The sequence below is a fragment of the Anoplopoma fimbria genome, chromosome 9 (genome assembly GCF_027596085.1).
Source record: "Anoplopoma fimbria isolate UVic2021 breed Golden Eagle Sablefish chromosome 9, Afim_UVic_2022, whole genome shotgun sequence".
Classification (NCBI taxonomy): Eukaryota; Metazoa; Chordata; class Actinopteri; order Perciformes; family Anoplopomatidae; genus Anoplopoma; species Anoplopoma fimbria.
Window position 1 is genome coordinate 25,104,610 of NC_072457.1, and position 22,040 is coordinate 25,126,649.

Consider the following 22,040-nt stretch of genomic DNA (forward strand, 5'->3'; position numbering starts at 1 on the left):
CTGTCTGCATCTTCATATCTAATAGAAAGATTAATGCAAGTGTTTACTCCATGACTTTAACATGTAATTAGGATTATTATTATTTATTTATTTTTACAGTATTTGAGTCAATCCCCCTCTGTGTGGCACAATAAACTAACACGATCATTACAGCCAAGCTGGGGTGGGTCACATTTAGAAAGTAGGCTTGAACACATTTAACCTTATAATTGAACTCACTGAATGAACAATGGACCCAGCTGCACTTCATGACGTCACTGGAGTGACAGGGCAGCCGCGTTGGGGAGGAGGAGGAGGAGGAGGAGGAGGAGGAGGATCATCTCTCCTCTCATAAGTTTACTTTGCCCTTTGCGGGAGATGAGATTCAGCCTCCGCAAATCCGCCGAGACACGACCGGGGACCGGGGAGGAGGAAACTCTGCGAAATTCATCTGAATTGAGGATAACCTGCAGGGCATGGCCGGTGTGGTTTAGTTGGAGTTTCTCTTTCTTTTTTTTTTTTTCTTTTTTCTTCTGTTGTTGTTCGTGCGCCTGCAGCGGAGTGGAGCTCTCAGCGCGACTCCAGGCGGCTCTGAAGGAAACCATATCTGGTCAAAGTATTCGTTGCTGTCACCCGGCGGGACTGTCCGGCTATAAATAGCGCCGGAGGAGGTACGGAAATAAATGCAAAAAACTTATACTGCGGACTGTGAAACATTCAAATAAGTGCAGATCACATAGCATGCTTAAAGAAATGTACAGGACTGCGCTTTTTAAAGGACTCCCAAGAAAACAAGTTTCCATGAGGTCACTGAGGGGCTTCACCAGTAACACTGGAGATGGTTTTTATTGAACTGGTTTCCTTACTGTTGGAGAATGACTTACTGGCTGTTGCAGACATCCCTCTTAGAGTAAAGGCACTCAACACCACAGACCTGCACATTAATGCAGTCTTTATTATAAACAGTATGAAAAATGAATGCACTTTATTGCATTTTGACTCATTTGTTGCCAGTTATCCAATTAACAAATGTGTAATCATTAAGATGCTGCTTCACAGGGCTCACATTGTCTCTTTACCTTTTGTGTAGCCTACAAACTTAAGTGTAGATTAATAATCACTGTAAAAATAGATATATATATTTTTTTAAATAGAAAGGCTTGAGGTAAATCGGGATCATGATCTAAATGGTCACCTTGGTGGTTTAAAAACGGTATCCATGTACTATTTTAAAAAAAGTTTATTAAATTAGAAAATATGAAACTGTCAAATGTTGTGAGATGCACCAGTTGTCTGCTGTGACCTACATATGTCACTGCAGACACTTAACCTTTGTAACCTTAGTTTTGTAGAGCATAGTCTGCATACTGTGTAGTTCACTTTGAAGCAGAGACTTAAGCTGCAGCTCTGCTCACCTCTCTACAGGAGCCGTTTCTCCCTCTTTGCCATGAACCCATTGTTGCACAGTGTTTCACCATCTTAAACACGCGTTCATGAGTATGTTCTTCTCTCAGGATTAGTAATGTATGGAATTAGCATCTAGCTTGAAGCGACACTGACTAGTGAAGTGACACACGCGACTTTTTGACCTCTGCAGAATGCACAAATGGCCAGACCTCAGGTCCAAGGCAGATAGTGAGCTGCTAGGCCTCTCATTATAAACACCACGACGTACAACTCCATGCTGGTCCCCAAAGTGGAAACCAATGCAGCCATCACGATTTTTTATTTTTATTTTCCTCGGCACTAAAAGTCGGTATAATGAGAGAATGTCTAAAAATGACTGGTCAGGGTTTCACTATGTTCTCAACTTCACATATACCACATGTAGAATAAATGTTAAATTGACTTCAAATATAAACTTTCTGTCGTTTATTAATCTATTTTGGTGAGTATCTATGCATTGTATCAGTGCTCACCACTATGTAATAGGACACCCTTGTTACAGTCACACACAGACTGTCCTGTAGCTTATCTCAGCCACATGCAGAGGAAAGCTGACCAGTTGTTTCTCAGCTGTTTTTTTTGTGGGGGGGCCGTTCCAGAGACCATTCTAACAACTGCAATCTTGCAAAATAGTTTAATCCGACACCAAACAAATGTGACAATAGAACCTTAATTCTTACGCCACAGAAGATAAATAGCATAAAGCGTGATGGATTCTGTAAATAAGCAACGTCTCCTCATAGGAATATTGTGGTTATGTTTTGTTACCAAGTCCACTAGTCCACCTGTAGTTGGCATCTGGTTAGAATAACCAGGTGAACTAGATCAGGATATTTGAGGTGTTTTGGAGTTACATTTGTCAATTGCAACCTACCTATAACATTTAACCTAGAGGGATCTAGAGTTTGCATCATTTTTTTTTTTTTGTATCTGACTCTATTGAATACTTCATTAAAGTTTATGTGGAGGTTAATGCTTCCTAGTTCAAGCTCCTATGTAAGCTGAGTTTGACCTAAGCTTAGAGAGGACAGGGATTTAACTTCCAAAACCGAATAACTTTCAAGTGAAATATTCCAACGACACTTGTTCATGTTCATGACAGTTTGTAAGCTGTTTGACGACATTAAGCAGGAAGTGGTCTGCCGGAGCACCTAAAGGTCTGCTGCTGTGCTCTCAACTTTGTTTTATGTGCTGATTTATTGGCTGTAGGAGTTTTTGTTCTCTCTGAGAGCATGTGCAAGTTTTTCACAGAGATTCATGTGTATTTCAAAGCAGAAAAACTCAGAGCAGCTGTTTATGTTAATAAATCAAAGGAAGATTGACAAAGAAATAGCAGTTAAAGCAGGTAATCAGTGCACTTTGTTAAAGGAGTAGCTGATTTGTGTAAACCTGGTGTTAAAACAGATATTTCAGTTGTGAACTCTTATTTTTAATGTTATTGTGATAGAGGCTGTGCTCATGAGAGACCAGGTGTCATCTAGCATCATTTTGAAAGCATGCATTAAAGATGATAAATGATCCTGTATCAGTGTTGCTATTCTTAGAGGCTTTATGACTGGACAGGCCTTGTTCAGAGGTCAAGTGTTCATGACGTTACAGGGTACATTCTGTCTCAGGTCATTTTTAATTGTCTCTCCTCTCGGCCCAGTGAACGTCCTCCAGTGGAGCAGAAGCTAGTAGAAACGCTGTAAATACAGGCACAGGTCTGTTTATCATCGGAGCAGGCCGGCCTCTTTCAGCAGACTTGCAGCGTTACTTGGAGTTCAGCCCAGTTCTTCATTTTCAGTTTTTGGAAACCTGTCTTGTCATGGAGTTTAGAGAAAGCAGAAGAAAGAAAATGGCACGCTTGACTCCACCTGTTAGGAGTTCAGCCAAAACACACTTGCTGAGATACTTAAGATCAAAAAGACATCTTTCTACTCACATTTGCGCTCCTTGAATGCAATATTTTCTGCACTTTGGTTGGGTTTTTAAGCTACATCTCAACTTTTTCTACCTAATTTGAAAAAAATCTCATCCTTTGATACAGGCTAACTTATCATTAGTGTTGTCACGTGGACATCTATCAGCAGCAACTCCTTTTAAACCATGACCCACAGTTTTAAGGAACCTCGGCTTAGAGACGTTCGGTGTTGTGACCCTGAAATGTTCTGCTGCAGTTCCTCCATCATCATCTGGTCCTCCAGCCAAGAGGGACATGTAGAGAGAGAGAGAGAGAGAGGAAAACAGATCCCCAGTCTGTCCACACTGCCATCAGAGAAGGAAAGCACGAGAAAAACACTTTTCTGCTCAAAATAGGTTTATCTGAGGTCGACTTTTACATTTTTTGCAGCGAGATTTGACAGAAATAAACAGCACTTGTGGCAGTGGTTCATGGCAGAGGGGTGAGCAACAATCAGCTGAATGAATGTTTTTCTATTTCTGTTAGTCATCCATCCATCTCTTGTTGATAACAGCTGATTAGTATAACATTGACAGGTTATCCTCGGCTGTTACCTTCAGTGAACTCATATGATTAAACATTCAAACATATGTCAAAACATTTTCCTGTCACCTTCTACATTACCCAGTAGATTGGCCAACTCCCAACCAATAACAGAGTCTATTCCGTTTCAAAAGGAGTACTAAATGATGCTTGAAGATTCTTAATTTTTTTCTCAACATAAATAAATGGCCAAAAGTCCTGCAGAATATCAATGTCATGTGTTACCATAGATGACACCATTTAGGGAATTATGGGCCTTTCCCAAATTGAGAAATACATCTCAAGAAAATAAATATGACTTCATTTATGGGGAAACCACTCTCAACTAACAGTGAGTTAGCTTAGCTTAGCACAACAGTTTTTTCCCCCAAAATGTCAAATTCCTTTTATTCCAGCCACACTGATGAAGTCCAGCTATCAAATCCGTTAAGGTAAAAAGCTGTCTTATCAGGAAACTTGTATGTTGAAATAAATATAATAGTTAGCCAAACGCTTCTACGTGCAACATAAATAGTAGAGGAATGTGAAATTAAAAAAGTGCATCTGCGGTGAAAAACCTTACTTTACGTTCTTACACAAGTATGTCAGACAAGGTAGCTCAATGAGGAGCTACTAAAAACTGCAGACTACTACATGGCATAAAACATTTAAACAGTATATAAGATATGTCTTTCACAGCTTTCTGTATCCTCAGTTACTTTAGAAAAAAAACAAAACTAGAAACTCAGAAGGAAAGCAAGCAGTGGAATACGATGCTCCATAGATGACTTGGAGTATCTATTGCTTTCTAATTTTGAGAGTTATTAATCTGTCCTCACTCTGTTCTCTGCGCCCTCCAGGTCTCTCTCTCTCCCTGGAGCTCCACAGGCACTTGGCTGCCTTTGCTTTGATTTCACCCCTGAGCTGGGGGCCATTGAAGTGAGTTCAGCCAAGTATTTTTTAACAGCAAACAGTAACATCAAATGACACTCTCCAAAGCACTTGATTTAAAAAAAAAAAATGCTATTTCAGCATACATTTTCTTAGTACCCTTTCTGCTGCTTCTCTCCACAGATAGAGATTCGTTTTCTCAGACTCACAGGGTCTTGCAGGCTCCCAATCTCTTACATTTAGTTTTTCTCGTTTGGAGGGGTGATTGAGGTGAGAGAACAGTTGAATATCTCCTACAGCCCTTTCTGTATTTGTACAGTGTATATTTACCCTGGCAGCACTGAGTCTCACATCTGACACACATCTCAGAAATCGAAACCTTACAAACAGAATACAAGACGAGCAATGACAACAACAGCAGTTTGGTTTATTTGCTGTTTGTATCACTTCAAGCAATTTTGAAGCACAAAAGATGTATGTTTAAGATTAATGTTGCAAGATACTGTGAAGGCACGCTGTCATTGCCAGAAATCAGACGACAGTTGCCCAAAATATGTTGTTTCTATCCAAATGTTATGAGATAAATGAATTCCATTCCAGTCGATAATGTAGATATTTAATGTCATGTGATCCTCAAAAAAATCCAACCAACACTTAATGTTTTAATTTTGCGTATCAGCCTCTTCTTTTGCAAGCGTTTGAATGCATGTCATGTTGAAGAGACATTATCCACCTTGCAGGTGTGCTGTCCATCATGTCGGTGATGAGGAAGGAGATGGAGAAGTACAGGGACATAGACGAGGACGAGCTGCTGAAGAAACTGTCAGAGGAGGAGCTGCAGCGATTAGAGGATGAACTGGAGGAGCTGGATCCTGATGTAAGTTCAGAATACAAAGTCTGTAAGGAGGCGTTTTTGTCACTATGTTGTTGTTATTGCAGAGATATGGGGTCATACAGGGGTAATAGAGGCCCCCGGTGTAATATACTGCTGTATACTACCAGTTCTTGTGTTTTCATCGGCATCGCTGTTAGCTAATTTCAGTTTTTTAGCCAGTCCAACTGTGTTGTCATTTCAATGCCTTTGAACGCATCGTATTCATGAGTATATCTCTGTAATGTAAATAATGGTTTGTATTAGTACAGCGGTGACTGATGGATTGTGCATTAAATGCAGTGTAGACAGAACCAGCCAATCCAAAGTCTTAACAAGCAGTCAGTGGGCAGTTAGTGTTCCTTAATCAACCTAAAGATGATGTGTGATATGTATATGATGATCAACACCATAAAATATTTTAAAAGTCTAGGGATTTTTACTGTGGATACATGTATATAGGCTAAAATAATTAACAATAAAAAAATATATATTTTCACATTTTGTTTAATTAATTTATCAAGTAAAATCCAAACATTGGTGCTTCCATCTTCTTGGATATGATGATACGCAATTTTTTTAATCTGTGATAAAAATCTGATTCCTCTTCCTCGCTGCTCCCAAACTCCGATCAAACCGTCAAGCTAGGCAGTGCTAATCAAATATGAATCAAATATTATTTTACTTTACTTTGCTTTGCCTATATCTCAAATCTAGTATTCTCAAATGTAACCTATTCCAGTGTAAGCTTCTGCTTCTGTTGTTAGTCATTATGCTCAGAAGGTCCAGTACATCATAAGTTATACTCATATTTAGTTTCTGTTACTTTTTATGATATGTTTATCCCTGCATTCGACGCATTCATCGTCACCCTAGTACCCTCAGTGATGTGTCATGAGTCGAGTTGGTGACAGCAGCTGTAATAGCTTTCTGATGAATGTCTGACTGCTCATAAAGTGGCTGGATTCCCCCTCAATGCCAAGGGGATGACTGGAAGGGTATAATGCGCAGGACTTACTGTTTGTGTGTGTGCGTGTGTGTGTGTGTGTGTGTGTGTGTGTGTGTGTGTGTGTGTGTGTGTGTGTGTGTGTGTGTGTGTGTGTGTGTGTGTGTGTGTGTGTGTGTGTGTGTGTGTGTGTGTGTGGGTGAGTTAGCGAGACCGATGCCATTAGTGAGTGTCCGGAGGGACTCCATGACGTAAACAGTGGGAGGCAGTGCGTGTGCGTGCTTTCCTTGTTTGTGCCTGTTTATGAGGGTAACCTGTTTCACAACAGTGAAGTGCCCATTTACTCTGATACACACACTGTAACTTTCCCAGCAAGGACGCTCACATCAGTTCCAGTAACCCATTGAAAACAAACCTCATCATGTTGGACTAAAAAAAACCAGCAACATGTCTGCCAGCTTTACTGTTATTGTAGAAAGATACATTTATTGTCGATCATCAAGAGAACATTTTGTGTGCTTTGGTTCATACGGTGCTGTCTCACAGTCATACAATGACACACTACAACTTGGACTGACTCATATTGTTTACTTTTCTAAGACATCACATCCCTTGAGATTGTAAACATCTTTGGATTTAAACTCTAACGTGCTTTTTTAAATTCTGGAATAAGCCAATATGAATCTCATGCACCTAGATTACTGGAGACATTTCTCAAATCATGGAAAGTTTAACCTAAAGAGAAGATTTTGTATTTTTATTAATTCATCTACCGAACTTAAAGCTGCACTAACTCGTATTTTGACGAACATTTTAATGTCTTTCAGCTCGTTTTTTCACGGACCGTAATGTTTATGTTTTGGTTCACTCTTTACTCAAGGCAGCTATTTCCAGCAAAGATACGCTTCAGTCAACCCACTGTACTCTACCGCCCAGCCCCAAACGGCTAACAGACAAAGTTGGAGCATATAGCAGCTCAAGAGCTAGATATTTGTTCTGAAGAGTTGGTGGAGACCAAACCAAAGCAAAAAGCAGAGTGAATATTGGGCATCAGGTTAATGCTAAAAGTTTGCTAAGCCTGCCGTGTTAGCTTTTTACGGTGGTGATATGTCAACTTTCCCTGCTCCTGAAAAAAACATCAGTTATTGTAGGTATAAAAAGACAATGTCACATTTTACTCACATGCCTGCGTCTCTTGTGTTCATGGAGGCATGTAACTGTACATGTTACATACATGTGCTCATAGATGAGTGCTATGGCTGCTGAGAGGAGGAGAGAGACAGAGACCAAATGAGGCGGGGGTTTGGGATGACAGGGTAGAAGTACAGTTAGAAGGGACAGGAGACAGAGAGACAGAGTCTCATGCCGGTAAAAATAACATACTGGGGACCTGTTATCTACAGCTGATATTACATGTGACATAAAAAGCTTGGCAGTGACGGTGTGATATACTCTGGCTTTACTATAAATACTTCTGTAAGTCACGAGAACATTTACAGACCACTACTGGAAAGAATGAATGAGTGACACTGAGAAGAAGAGAGGTGGTCTTTTACTTCCAAAGAGTATATTTCAAACCAAATAATATTGTAAATGTGAAGGGTACAGGGGAAATTATTTGCTTTGTTTTTGAAAATGGTTTGCTGGCAGAGGCAAAGAGAGTGAGAGTTATGAGGAGAGAGAAGCCTGTGAGTGCTGAGAGGACTGATAAGATATGAAGCTATAAGTAGCACTTGTAAGAGCTTGGCTTCGAATGTTGCTTTAGGTTGAAAATAAAGTGGCAAACAGCAAAGCTCTGGGAAATGTCTTGGTTCTGTGTTGGACTGGAGAAGAGATAGGAAAGGGACTGATGTTGGAGTTATAACCAGAGCGAAGATACTGTACCACCAAAGGTCTATCTCTCTTTGCTTTAATACTGTAATATTTTATCACATTTTTATCGTCTCCCTCTTTAAAAATCCACAAGAATTGTTACAATAATGTATTACAAATAATACATTTCAGTGTTGGGCACAATTTGGTCTTAATTTTAGTGAATACACTAAAATGTACAAAATGTATGAAAAGTGATTTTGTATTCAGAGGTGTGTGCTTTTGGTTTTTAAACAGGTTTCTTTTAAACTTACTAATCACTAATGTGCCCTTCATTTCTTGGTCTTTTTCATTTATCTGTTGATGAACTTATTTATTCTTATTTCCATTAATAAATGCCAAAAGGTAGAGAACGTTTGTATGTTCAGCTATAACTACAGTGAGTTAAAGGTGTCCTAATTTTTAGGCATCTTTAAAGTTACAGTTGGAAAGATCTCTGTTTCATTGTCAGTTACTGAGCACTTATGGCGATAATTGGTAATTGCAGGTTTGTTTTTGATTTCACTTTTCCAGAGATCGCTACTTGTGATTTTTCCTTGGAATGTCGCCACAGACACTCAGTTCGTAATACTGTAAATGAGGCCCTTTTTTTTATCAGTGGACCATAGGCTCAATCACCATTGTGTCCTGACTCGGCATAGATAGTAACTTAACAGACAGATAATTACTTTTACTTTTTTTTTCAGAATAAAAGACTGAGGTCAAAGATATTTTTCTGACATTTAAATCACAACAAACCATCCCTAAAGAATTATTTCATCACCTCTGACTGTAGTGCTCAATGGTACCACTGGTGCCTGTAAGATGTGAGATGGAGATTACGGTTTTATACAGTAGTATTACTATAGCAAGAAAAAAAAATCCTGGAGTCATTTGTTCTACATTGTTCTGCACTGGGGTTGCAAAGTAAGACTTAACTACTGTGATTAAAAGAAGGAAGTGAGACTAATTCAGAAAAAACAACATTCTCCCCCCTAATACCCAGCGCCAGTCCTTTTTTAAATGATGTAAATTCTCATCCTTGTCTAGAATGCATTGTTGCCAGCTGGGATGAGGCAGAAGGACCAGACCAAGAAAGCTCCGACGGGATCGTTTCAGAGAGACAACCTGCTGGCCCATCTGGAGAAACAGGCCAAGGAGCATCCTGAGCAAGAAGACCTGGTGCCCTTCACAGGGGAGAAGAGAGGTACCAGCTTGTTTTCTCACAGTTGGCCTATTAAGTTCAAAAGGTGGCTAAATAAAAGACAATTATGTGAATGTTGGAGAGGATCCAGATTAACGCTCAAATTAATCATGCCCTTAACTAAGCCGCACACCTTAAATCTTGAATTCACACGGGTGGCATGGACTTCTCAGTTATCCTTTAAAAGATTCCCCAAAGGGTGATTGGTTCCAACAGACTACCCCTCACCAGGCCTTGTGAGGCCTGTCAGCAAGGCAGCACCAGTCCAGATTGGACTCAGAGGGTGTGTGACGGATGGCGAGAGATACCGAACATCTCTATGTGACACTTTAGTAGGTCTCCGTGGTATCACTGTCGTCATGAACTTCTTTGCTGGTGTTGTTGCATTAGTGCAGTTGTGCACTTAAAAGACCAGCTGTAAAACTGCAGCTTCTGCTCACCGTCCACCCACTGAGATGAAGCCCACTACAGGTTGCTCCATAGCTGCGCTTAAAACAGGTTGACTTTTACTTGTCACAACTGTGATAAACAGGTGCAGTGGTATGATCGGGACGGAGAGACAGGACACAAAAAGCGGCTAAGCGCTCTGGGTAACATCTAGCCACTGTGTGTATGTGGGGGTCACAAAAATGTCTGACTGAAACTCGAGGAGCTGACCACTCGGACGCAGACATAGCGGACCTGTCAGTAAAGACGCCAAAGTCTGGGGCTTTACAGTCAGTCAGACCTGGTGACAACAGTCTGAAGCCAGGTGTGACTGGATGAAGTGATGTGCGGCTCAGCTGTTATGTAAGAGAGCTCGTCAAGGATCTCTGTGCGAGTCTACACCTTAGTTGACGTTTAAATTTGAAACAATTACATCAGCATGTTCTCTATTTCAATATGAGTTTCTAACAAGTTAATGGTCTTTATTTCTTTTGTTTTTCATACTGACTTTCTGAGGAAATGTTGTTCTTCTGCCTATACATAGATGGGTTTTTTTTCACCAATTGTTCTGTGTCTGTACAGCGCTGATGCCGCTTTCATGCCATCTTGGAGTAACGAGTTTCTGTTATTCTCCCCCATCAAAATCCAGATAGTAATTAGGACTAGTAAACTAAGTTTATTCTGAAAAGTCACATTTATCTGACTTTGGAGCCTCTTATTTCTAAATGATGGCTCTCTGTTGTGTCTTAGTGGGACACTTGAATGCACCGGAGACATCGTATTAAGTATACTGTAGGTAACACCTGTGCTTTGCCTACTATGACAAATCAAAGGCCATTTGGTCATGTCTTTCTGCATGTAGAAGTGCATGCTATTAAAAAAAGTATTTAATATACCACAGGTTCAATTCTGTCACCAGCACTCACAATTTAATTTACCTTTATATAATTAAGTGTAAATGTCCAGCTGTCGTGTTATTTTTACATCACCATGTTATTATAACATGTTTAATGGACCCTGCTGTCCTATTTTCCACTCACACAGGTGTTTTTACTTATTTGCCTGATTAGACTCCTCCTCAGGACAGAGGTCTGATTAACATTGGTTAAAGGTCTAATTAGTCAGATTAAGTGAAAACACCTGTGTGAGTGTGGAGGATGGACCTTTGATTCATAAGTCTCCAGCAAATACAATATGTTAAAAATGTTATTAGCCAATAGCTACATGCTAGGGATGCTGGTCGTTGTAGTAGTGGTGCTTGTGGTGTATGTCTTTGTATTGAGTCAATCCACTCGTGTTGTAGGGAAAGCCTTTGTGCCTAAAAAGAGGGTGGACCCCATCATGGAGAATGTGACTCTGGAGCCGGAGCTAGAAGAAGCCCTGGCTAGTGCATCTGATGCTGAACTCTGTGATATCGCAGGTAACTCAGTCACACCCACTCACATCTCATATATACATACCGTGCATGCATTGAGGTTCAGAGGATCCATCTTTATCATATTTGAAAACAAATATACACAGTTTTTTTTTGATTGCTTTGTCTCTCTTCATCAAAAAGTTGTTGTATTTACTACTATAAGAAGACACTGCTTTTAACACAGTTTTACAATTATCAGAGTTTTACAGTTATCAGAGTCTTAGTGGTGAAGGCAGTTTAGAACATACTTCCAATAGTAGAAAGTGAACATAACAATTTGGAGGATGTAATCTAATTTCATACAGAATTGTTTTATCAGTTTTTCTTGTGTTTATAGCATTAACAAAACAAAAAAAAAGTAACCTTTAGATTTGGGATTTTTTTGAAAACTAAAATCTAACAAAAAAAAAACCAGACACACTCCCCCACATACATAAAAGCATCTGAATGAAGGATATTTATCGACTGAATCTCATGCGCTAAAGTGCAGGTGTCTGATTATTCTTCATCTTCATCTTCATCTTCTCTCACTAATCAGTGGCCTCGACTTCCCCTCATTCATTAACTTTTCCTGAATCCAAATCTTCTCCGTTTCCTCTAGCACTCCTTCCATCTTACCTCCACCCTTCCCCTTCATCCCTCCATCTCCTCCACCTCCTCCATCCCTGCTGGGTATCTCTGTTCACTAGCTGAACATCATCCAGGGTATCTGTAGAATGCACACACGTCTGTGTTTGCATGGAGCCATTCTAGCCTTCTTTGTCATGTTCATGTTGTCAGCTTGTGTTAAGCGGACATTTAGCAAAACCCATGCAGCTTGACTCAGAGACATAGACTGTCAGATGTCTGCGCTGTACATACATTACAAACCATCGATTCAGTGTAATGTATGGGGAATGCCATTACTGTGGCAAATACGTTGCTGCATGCACAAACTTTTAAAATATTTGCTGTAAAGATGGCATTTTAAAGAGTGATCGAAATGGATTTAGCAGCAGACGGCTTTTATATCTCACTTGTGGTAAGTTGAGAGATCTGTAAATACCAGAGTCTCTTCTACATGTATTAGCATGACAGACATTTACCATCCAGCAATACTGCTGCAGAAATATTATCAAAGCACAACGAGTCCCTGGAGTTGCTGAAGGTAACATTCCCAGCAGCTTGTGTTCCCTAACTGTTTGTTTCTTTCTGTTCTCGTGTTCTCTGACAGACAGACGAGGTGATCATTATCTCTATGTCCTTTATTTTATCTGTCCTCCTCAGAGTAGATGCTCGGTCGAAAAAAGCCCTTAGGCAAAACAAAGCCAGTACATGTTATCCTTTAACTGAGACCTTACAGTATACAGCTGCTTGATTGTTGAAAATGACAGTGAGTTGCTTGTGATGCTGCAAGTCCCGATGTGCTGTCTGTATTAGCATGGTGGTCAACTGTACGGCTGTAACTAGACAATCATTTAATCTATAAACTCTTTTTCAGAATTACTCTCTCTCTCTCTCTCTCTCTCTCTCTCTCTCTCTCTCTCTCTATTTGTTTCTTCCTCTAACTCTCTGTCCATGCACTTCGTTCCTTCCTTCCTCATTCAGTCTTCTTACTATCTTCCAGCCATCCTGGGTATGCACACCCTGATGAGTAACCAGCAGTACTACGAAGCCCTGGCCAGCAGCAACATAGTCAACAAGCAGGGCCTCAACAGTACGTAAAACACTCGTCCTAAAACTTTGTGTAACTTATATTTGTTTAAATCTGCCAGTTGCATGAGCTGTCTCCACTCGGTTGGATCACAGATGCATTTGCTGCAGGGCTTTTCAACAAGTAAAAGGATCCTAAAATAACGCAGATCACTCAAGTAGTTTGTAGATAAAGAATCGCCTCATTCAAGAAAAATGTTAAAGCGATTTGACTTGGACTGGAATCAAGTGGAATGATCTCACTTTGGCAGAATGTTGGTTTATTTTACCAAAAATGATCGGCTCAGTCCTTTTGTTGCACTCCATGCACCAATATAGTTACACAAGTATGGAGCGTTTCAATAGATGAGGCTAAGTGTATACATACGTTGTCCTATAGCTCCTTCAGGGAATAACTGATGGTTCATCTGTCTACCCTTCTTCTTGCACTACACAGTGTAAACTGTGGTACATTACTTCACACACAGAGAAACACACGTGTTAATGAGCCATTGTTTATCTTGCGTGGAGGCTCATCTTATATGTTCTCCTCCAGCTCCAAACAGAGACAGAGCTTGAGCATCTCACTTCCAAATATGACCGGCTCTCATAAATAGAGCTGGCTATAAACTTGTGATTGTTCAGTGCCCCAACACAGCGTATAAAAAAAAATGTTTTTTGTTATCATTTGAACATAGTTTTCACATGAAGACAAATGAGATCTGTGTTTGAAAAGGAACAGTGAAAAAATAAGTGGACCACACTAGATATATAATCCCTCCATTGTGTTCTGGGTCTACTCTGGGGCCTCTTACTAGTTGGACATCACCAGAAAACCTCTAACTGGAGGCGTCCAGATAAACGCGTAAATTAAGATCTTTGCCCTCCGGCTTATCTCCCTCTTCACCACAACGGTCCAGTACAAAACCTCTCTTCCTCTATCTGCATTTTATCCTCAATCCTGAACAAGACCTTGATATATTTGATTTTGCCTCGCTTGGGGCTGTGAATTATTTATATTGACCAAAATTTCTTAAACAGTTTTATTTACTTCTATTAATTTGACAAGTCTGTGCTGCATTCTATGCAAACCTTTCATGTTCAAGGTGATGGATTATCTACAGTGATAAGATTACAGCGAGAGATTAAATACACTAACAATAATATAAACACATTTGATTTTTGTTTTTGCTTCCATTTGTCTTGAGTTGAAATTAAAGGTTTAAGATTTTTTTCTACTTGCACTGAAGGTTTATTTTTCTCAAATCTTGTGCACAAATTTGTTTAAATCCATTTTAGTGATCACTGGCACCTTTGCTACAATAAGCCGTCTGCCAGACAGGTGTGCATATTAAGATGCTGATTAAACAGCATCACAATAAAAGGCCACTTTAAAATTTCCAGTATTTTTTTTTTTATCACAGATACCCCAAATAATTAATCAGAATCTGGTTTGACCCCAATTTTCCTGATTCTGTGCGACACATCTCATTTGCAAATGTTGATCCTGGCTGTACTTCCAAATTCTGGGAAACGACACTGGAGGCGGTTTATGGTATTTAAATGAACATTCAATTTACGTGGTGATGTGTGATTAAAAACGGTACTCCAATGTAATAATAATGATGTTTAATCAGCATCTTGATATTCAACATCTGTCAGGCGGATGGATTATTTTGGGAAAGGTTAAGTGCTCACTAATAGAAATAAACTTTTTGTGTGCACAGAAAAGTCTTGAATCTTATAGATCAACTCATGGAAAATGAGAGCATAGGCAAAAGTGCTGCGTTTATATTTTTGATCAGTGTATACATTTTCATAACATATTGAAATGATCGTAAACTGACTGCCTGTAAAGTGGGATAAAATAAATAAACTATATATGCTGTGGTATCCATGAGAAAATGGTCAGCATATATCCTCGGTGTGAACTGTAAATGGGTTGTAGGTGTGATCCAGTGCACCCAGTACAAACCAGTCCCTGATGAGGAGCCAAACTCCACTGACGTAGAAGAGACCCTGTTGAGAATGCAGAGGAACGACCCTGACCTGGTGGAGGTCAACCTCAACAACATCAAGGTAAGAGGGTGTGTGTCTGTAAGGAGATGAGTTTAATGCTGCTGTATTTTCAAACTCAAAAACAACAGGGTCTGATTATGATTTATTTTGGAATCAGACTGCTTGTTGTAAATCTGATATTAAACATTAAAAACAAAATTTTCACATTTTAGTTTTGCAAATATAATATAAAAATATATTTAAATTAAATATATTAATTTAAATGTTCATATATGCAATATGAAACTCCTTTAAGAGCATAAAATGAAATTCATTTTAGAGCAAAAACTGAGTTTCTAGCACAAAATCTTTGGCATTCCATGGACAAAATGAAGTAATGTCTCTGTACTATGAAAAAAAAATATCACACACAATATAAAATATATAATTAATTAAAGGTAAAGCATTTACTGAGCTGTAATGTTTGTATTTTTCTGTACCCAGAACATCCCCATTAAGACTCTGAAGGCCTACGCTGAGGCTCTGATGAAGAACACCGTGGTGGAGAGGTTTAGTATTGTAGGAACCAGGAGCAACGACCCCGTAGCGTTTGTAAGTCACAACTGTTACACAGAATCCATGTTACCTGCTGAATTGCTCCATCTATCTGAAATCTAGTCCAAGTACCAAGTTATGATATCATCTATTATTAACCATTATCTGTCCTCAGTCTGTTTTATTGCAAAATGTCTCTTTTCCTGTCTTTTTTGCCTTTAAATTTTTCTCTTTTTTTTTTTAAACAACCTAAAGTAAGTCAGATACATGTGTGTTTCCTCAGGCCCTGGCAGAGATGTTGAAGGTGAACACGACGCTGAAGAGCCTGAACGTTGAGTCCAATTTCATAACAGGGACAGGAATCCTGTACCTCATAAAGTCACTGCAGTACAACACTATACTACAGGAGCTCAAGATAGACAATCAGGTACCAACACACACACATAAATACACACAACCACTATGCAACCACCTGCATAGAATAGATGCAGACTCATAAGCTACGTTCACAAGTAATAGTTGCACAAATCACAATCGACCAGCAATAGCTAACAGATTTATCTCACCCTTTACTCAGCTATCAGATACTTTAAACATGAATGTGAACAGTGTAGGCAGAAAGATGGAATCTGGGGGAATTTCTTTTAGCATTTAGTTCTGTGATGTGAACAAAGCAATGTGTGTGTGGGTGTGTGTATGTGTGTGTGTGTCAGGTAGTGTACACAGGCCATCTTTGCCACTTCAGTCTAATGCTCCCTGATTGCATTGCCATGTGTCATACTGCATAGTTGTACATCTGTGACTCACAGCTCGCACACCAGTTGAACTTGTGGAATGATCCTGGTAATTTTTTTTACCCCTGCCTCTTCATCCTCTGTTGCCATGGAGATCAATACCTCATCCGTAGTGGCACAGTTCTAGGAGAGGATTGCAATCACTTCTTCTCTCTTTCCACTAACGTTTCCATATCGCGACCTTCTTTTGACCTGCTTTCAAATCATCCCTAAACAACTCTTTGTGTTTCTCGTCCTCCATTTATCTCTCTCTCTCTCCAAACTCCAGAGTCAGCCGCTAGGCAACAAGGTGGAGATGGAGATAGCAAGCATGCTGGAGAAAAACACCACGCTGTTGAAGTTTGGATATCATTTCACCCAGCAGGGCCCGCGCCTCCGAGGCTCCAACGCCATGATGAACAACAACGACCTGGGTGGGTTACAGACTTACACAGGCTCATTTTATGTCTGCTCTGAGAAACTGCATTTGGAACATGACAAAGGTTCATGAACTGGACTCGGACCAGTGGTGGTGGTGGTTATGTCACTCGTACACAGTCGTTCAGTGGTGTTGTCTTTGGCGGTGCTGGCTGTTACGTGCGTCAGTGCTGACACTTTATCTTCACTATATCTCCTTTGGTTCTACTTTAATCAGACTCTAATAGAAGAATCGGAGTGATGCCATCGGCTGTTAACTCAGTAGTATGGCCAGAGAGCTCCAGCCAATCAAAACAGGGGCTTCCTAAGTTATGACATCAGCACTAAGAAAAGAGTCAGTGCATGAGAGAGAGAACAAAATGAAACCGGTGGAAGAGATGGTTATCGCGGTAATTATTTGACTTGCTGTCTTTGTATTAAAGAGTTTTTTTAACTCCTCTCTGATAGTTTCAACAAAAACTTTTAAGCTCAACAAAATAAGCACTTGTTAAGTTTGTGTTTGAATGCTCTTGTACGTAACCTAGCAACCTGCTTTAGATTTAGAGAGTTAGAATAAGATAAAGCGGTAGTCTCCACCTCCACCAAAGATTAAAACAGAATTTAGGTGAAGTTCAGAATCATGATTCGTTTTTTCAGGCTGTTTTGTTTCAGATGGTGTTTTGTCACTAACCACTTGAAGTTAAGTCTGTGTGTCATAATCCTGTCATGCCGTTTTCCTTCCCCTCGTCATCTTTAAGCTCGGGTCATCAGGTCGGAGTCGGACGGGTCCTTCACCCTCACTTTGTCTGTTCCTGAGCTGGAAAGGGCCTTCGGGAAAAAGTTCAAGTCCAAGACTAAGTAAAAAAAATAATTTAAAAAAACGCACAGCCTTGCCTTTCATCTGCCAACATCACCTGGCTCTTTTCCGGACCACTGAAAGCCTCTGCCACCGTCTGTCATCCTCCTCTGACAGTTTGTGTTGCCTCTCCACAGCACCTATCATCACTTTCCTTTTCTTCAGCTTTTAGTCAGCTCTGATCTGCAGAGACCACTGACAGTGCCTGCCAAATGTATCTGCTGTTGGCTCTACGTTGTCACAATATATTTTTATGTTAGAACAATTCTTTTACATTTTCTAAAAGAAGTTTAAGAACTTCTGCTCGACGAGGCAGCAACAATACGGAAGTCTGAAAGGTCCAGAAGCAGGGAAATAACACTTGTAGGATATCTAAAAATATGAATATATTCTGCTCAACAGAAGTGAAATAATGAAAAGGAAACCTGACTATGAAATAGTACTAATAAATACAAAGTTATTGCAGACTAGAAAAACTGGTACTTTTTAAATACAGGAGAATAAAGAGCAGATAATTTCTAAATGGAAATATAATATGCAGATGAGAGGGACTATAACTCCAAGCAAGGGCCCAGACATTGATCTCCTAACTGACTGGAGAACAGCTTCCACTATATACCTCTTCTGTCTTTGCTTACTATTGTAGTTTTTGGGAGATCCATCTTCTTTTGGCTGCAGAAACTTGCGTGGTCTTCATCTTCTACTTTCCCAGTAATAAACCAGTGCTATGATCTATTCTTTGGCCACTTTATTGATGTTCCTCTTTGGCCTTTTTACTCCTTTGATCATTCTCTTACTTGACTACTATTTCTACTGTTCCTGAATTGTCTGCAGGCACTTGGCCTCCTCTGCTCGACCTCTGTCTTCTCTTCTACTCTTTAAAACGCTGCTCTTATCCAGAGCTTGATTGTCTACCTGACGAAGTGGGCAACTGCTCTGGTTCCTCCGACCTTTGGCAGCCCCGATGTCTTCAGGTTCACTTTGTGGCAATTTGTTTGTGATCATTTAATTCATTGCAGATTTGTTTGTTAATAGTTTATGCACCAAAGCACAGTATAAAATGAAAGGAAAGTGGCCTAATCGTCCAAGTGAGATGTTATTAAACACCAAACTCTGTTACAGGTGTTGAGGATGCATTAAAAAAAGTTGTATAAAGCTTTTAGTTGCACCAAATAGAGCTGAGAGAAATGTGATGAATCAACTCAAGTGATCTCTCTTGCAGGAAATGTCAGCTGGGGCTGAAGTCTGCACGTTTTAAATTTGGAAAAAAATTAGTTAGAGAAAAGTGAGCATAGCACACTTCTCTACCAGATCATTAGCCTCTATCTCATAACCCATTTCTGACCAAACTGTCAACGATTGAATTGCATTGTGGGTAATGTAGCCACCAGGTTTCAATGAGGAAGAAATATGCTCTGGTTCTGCTGCATTGATGTTGTTTTAGAAGTGCAATGCCAAATCGGAGAGCTCCTTTTAAGGCTACACCCACAATTAAAATCTAGTTTTAACTTAGATTTGGCCCTTGTTGTTTCAGTATAAATTGTTACAGGGTGCATTTTGCTTAATAAAATCGGGCTAAGTCAAATGAATGTTGACCACTTGTCTCGATAAAGGGATAATCAAGCCCTGCTCTTATTAATGTCTTACTTTCGTTTTGCTTTCTCCTCCAAGAGCTCCTGCTAAAGCCACTTCAAGACAAAGAGCTGTAATTTTCTGTCCTGCTTTTTGAAATCTGTTACTGTCTTTCAGTTGCATCTCTTTGCACACTCATGTACAGCAAATAATGCAGATCAACTTGGCTCTGCTTAAGCTAAAGTTGTTGTTGATGATGATGAACCACTGTCTGATTTTCTGATGTTTCTCTTTTTTTTCCTTCCTCTTTCCTCCTCATCCTCATACCACTATTTTTCTTCATCTGTTAATCTGTCTCTTCTGTATCCCTCCGTCTCCTCCATCTACAGTAAGAAAGAGAAGGCTTGAGGGGGGTCCCATCTTCCCTAAGTGTCGGACGAATGTGTAGAGACCAGGATTGCCCTCGTTACCCTTCGACCCCTACCATCTTTACAAACCTCGACCTCTCCAGCCTCTCACCCTCCGACGGCCTACCCAGAAGACCACGGCCATCACTTCAGGTTCAATTGTTTCTGAACTCTTTCTACTTTCCAGACTCTTTTTTAGTAGATATTAAAGGATCCAATGGGATTAATCGGCTGTTTCCTTCTGAGGGAGATGGTTTGCCTATTTTTATGCTCTGAAGTCTGTATTTTTGACTTGGGTTTAAATCGTGGGCATTTGCTGTAGCTCTTTGTACGAACTAACCAGGGAAGGCTTTGTCATTGTGAATCCATTAATATCTCCTATAGTGTCTAGAGTCATTACTTAAGGGGGCTGGAGGTCTGGTTTTGAATGAGGGCCTACTGAAAGGTGACAGGACACTTTTAGAAATCACTATTGTTTCTATTGATGAGTTGAATTATGAATTCTAATTATTATTAATATTAATAGGCTGTAAATGAGTTGTGCTGCTGTTCCCAAACGCTCCTGGTTCAAGGTTAACATACAAGGTATTTTCTACCAAATATTCACCAAAGCCAATGTCCCACTTCAATTTAATAGACCGAAATAAAACTCTGATATTTGATTTTGACCCCATGGTGAAAATCTGATGTTGCAGCCTTTTTTTTAAAATTCGATCTAAACAGTATTTTTGTGACTCAGTCTCCATATACTAAACTATATAGATTCTCCAGGAATGGGCAGATAGATTTATAAACCTGGCTACTGTGAGAATTGTCGCTATATACAGAATATATTTATTTGTGACAGACCTGGGAAAGAGTCAGAAGCCACTCAAACACTAAATATCATAAATTGATTGTGCTGGGCAGCGTGATAATACAGTGTAAAATGTTTCTGTAAATTAAAATGTACCCTCTAATTACACTTTACATTGTTATACTATCCAGCATTTATGTTAGCAGCCCCTGCAGAACATTCCTGCTAGCTGGGAATGAAAACTGCCAACTTGTATTTACTGACATTAGAAATTCTATGAACTCACTGTATCATATCCTACGAACACCGTGTTTTATATAGAAGTTATTGTCTACAAGCCGGACAATATTAACCCAAAGTAACAGCGAGTATTTGAATGGACTTCTGTCACACTTTCAACCAGGTCTGGTTTGTTGATTGTTTGTGTTTATTTTATATTTACTGGAGCTAAAATGTGTGGTTTGATACAAAATAGTTTGGTACTGTTGACTTTCTGTCTATTACAGGTACCACGTTAAATCCTTAGTCCAGGTTTGGATTATTTCAGTGGATGCAGATTTACAAACACAGGAAACCTCTAATTTCTTTACAGCTGTCAGATTACACAAATCCATCCAATGTGTTTAAATAAAACAAATGCTAACAGAAGTTTTAAAATGCTTGTTAGCTGTTACGGGTTTTAAAATAACCCAGGACATCTGAACTATTGTTTTAAGCTCTGATGCTGGATGGATCCTTTCAGGAAATGTTCTTCTTATTTAGGGAAAAACATGTCTGTGAATACATGTTTATGTCCTTATTAACAACTCCAACTACACATGTACATGCTGGTGATGATCTACTTTGCTGTGTATTTTGCAGCACTTAATTCAAATTAACAGTACAATGAGCTGCTGATGTAACCAGAAACTACAGCTAATAAATCTGCTCCGGTAAGAAACACCTTAAAATGGTCGACACTCTTGTTATGTTTTAATGGCTTGAAATGAAATGTGTCTGTTTTTTGTTTTTTTGTTTAAAAAAATGGATAAACTACAAGTTGCAGACTGGAAGGTGAATCTGACCTGACTGTATCGTCCATGTTTCCTTGATGTCAACAACTGTACCTGATACTGACAGCATGCTTAAAGGTTGGATAACCCTTTTAATGTTATTTAATATCACTGCTTTGTTACTCCCTCGTCAGTGCTGTGGGTGGTGTTCACCAAATGGTAATTATGGATGTAAACATTTGTAAAGCAATAAGTAACTGAATGACTAGAGGCAAAAGAGGTCACGCAAAGTCTTTGTGTGTCCAGTTCTTTTTCTTGTCTGGTGTTTATCTGATATTTGGGCTTGACTCTGTTTTGTTAGATAGGTCACCTTTTTGGGTTGAATTTTTGTTTAATAAATGACTAAATAAAGCTTGAAATAAGTCTTTGTTCTTAAACGTTCGTTGTTTTTGGTTGTTACAGTGCAGTGTTATCCCATATAAAGACAACAGTGTCACTCTGGCAAAAT

At 39.5% G+C, this 22,040-nt stretch overlaps 1 protein-coding gene across 3 annotated transcripts; it reads left to right on the top strand.

The window, feature by feature from the left end:
- Positions 1-386: 386 nt before the first annotated feature.
- Positions 387-21,939, top strand: tmod1 (tropomodulin 1). 3 transcript variants are annotated; one of them, XR_008531399.1, is made up of 14 exons: positions 387-650; positions 4,750-4,828; positions 4,964-5,050; positions 5,521-5,657; positions 9,499-9,655; positions 11,382-11,498; positions 13,102-13,191; positions 15,115-15,245; positions 15,669-15,776; positions 16,003-16,146; positions 16,782-16,926; positions 17,668-17,767; positions 19,727-19,897; positions 21,580-21,939. XR_008531399.1 is itself a non-coding variant. In XM_054604211.1 (13 exons), exons 4-13 carry the CDS (start codon positions 5,535-5,537, stop codon positions 19,743-19,745), a joined length of 1,134 nt encoding a protein of 377 aa, XP_054460186.1. In that variant the 5' UTR covers positions 387-650; positions 4,750-4,828; positions 4,964-5,050; positions 5,521-5,534; the 3' UTR covers positions 19,746-21,939. The 3 variants fall into 3 exon arrangements, 2 of the variants coding, with proteins under 2 accessions (XP_054460186.1, XP_054460188.1); XM_054604211.1 differs by having other exon boundaries at positions 19,727-21,939; XM_054604213.1 differs by lacking the exon at positions 17,668-17,767 and having other exon boundaries at positions 19,727-21,939.
- The last annotated feature ends 101 nt before the right edge of the window (positions 21,940-22,040 follow it).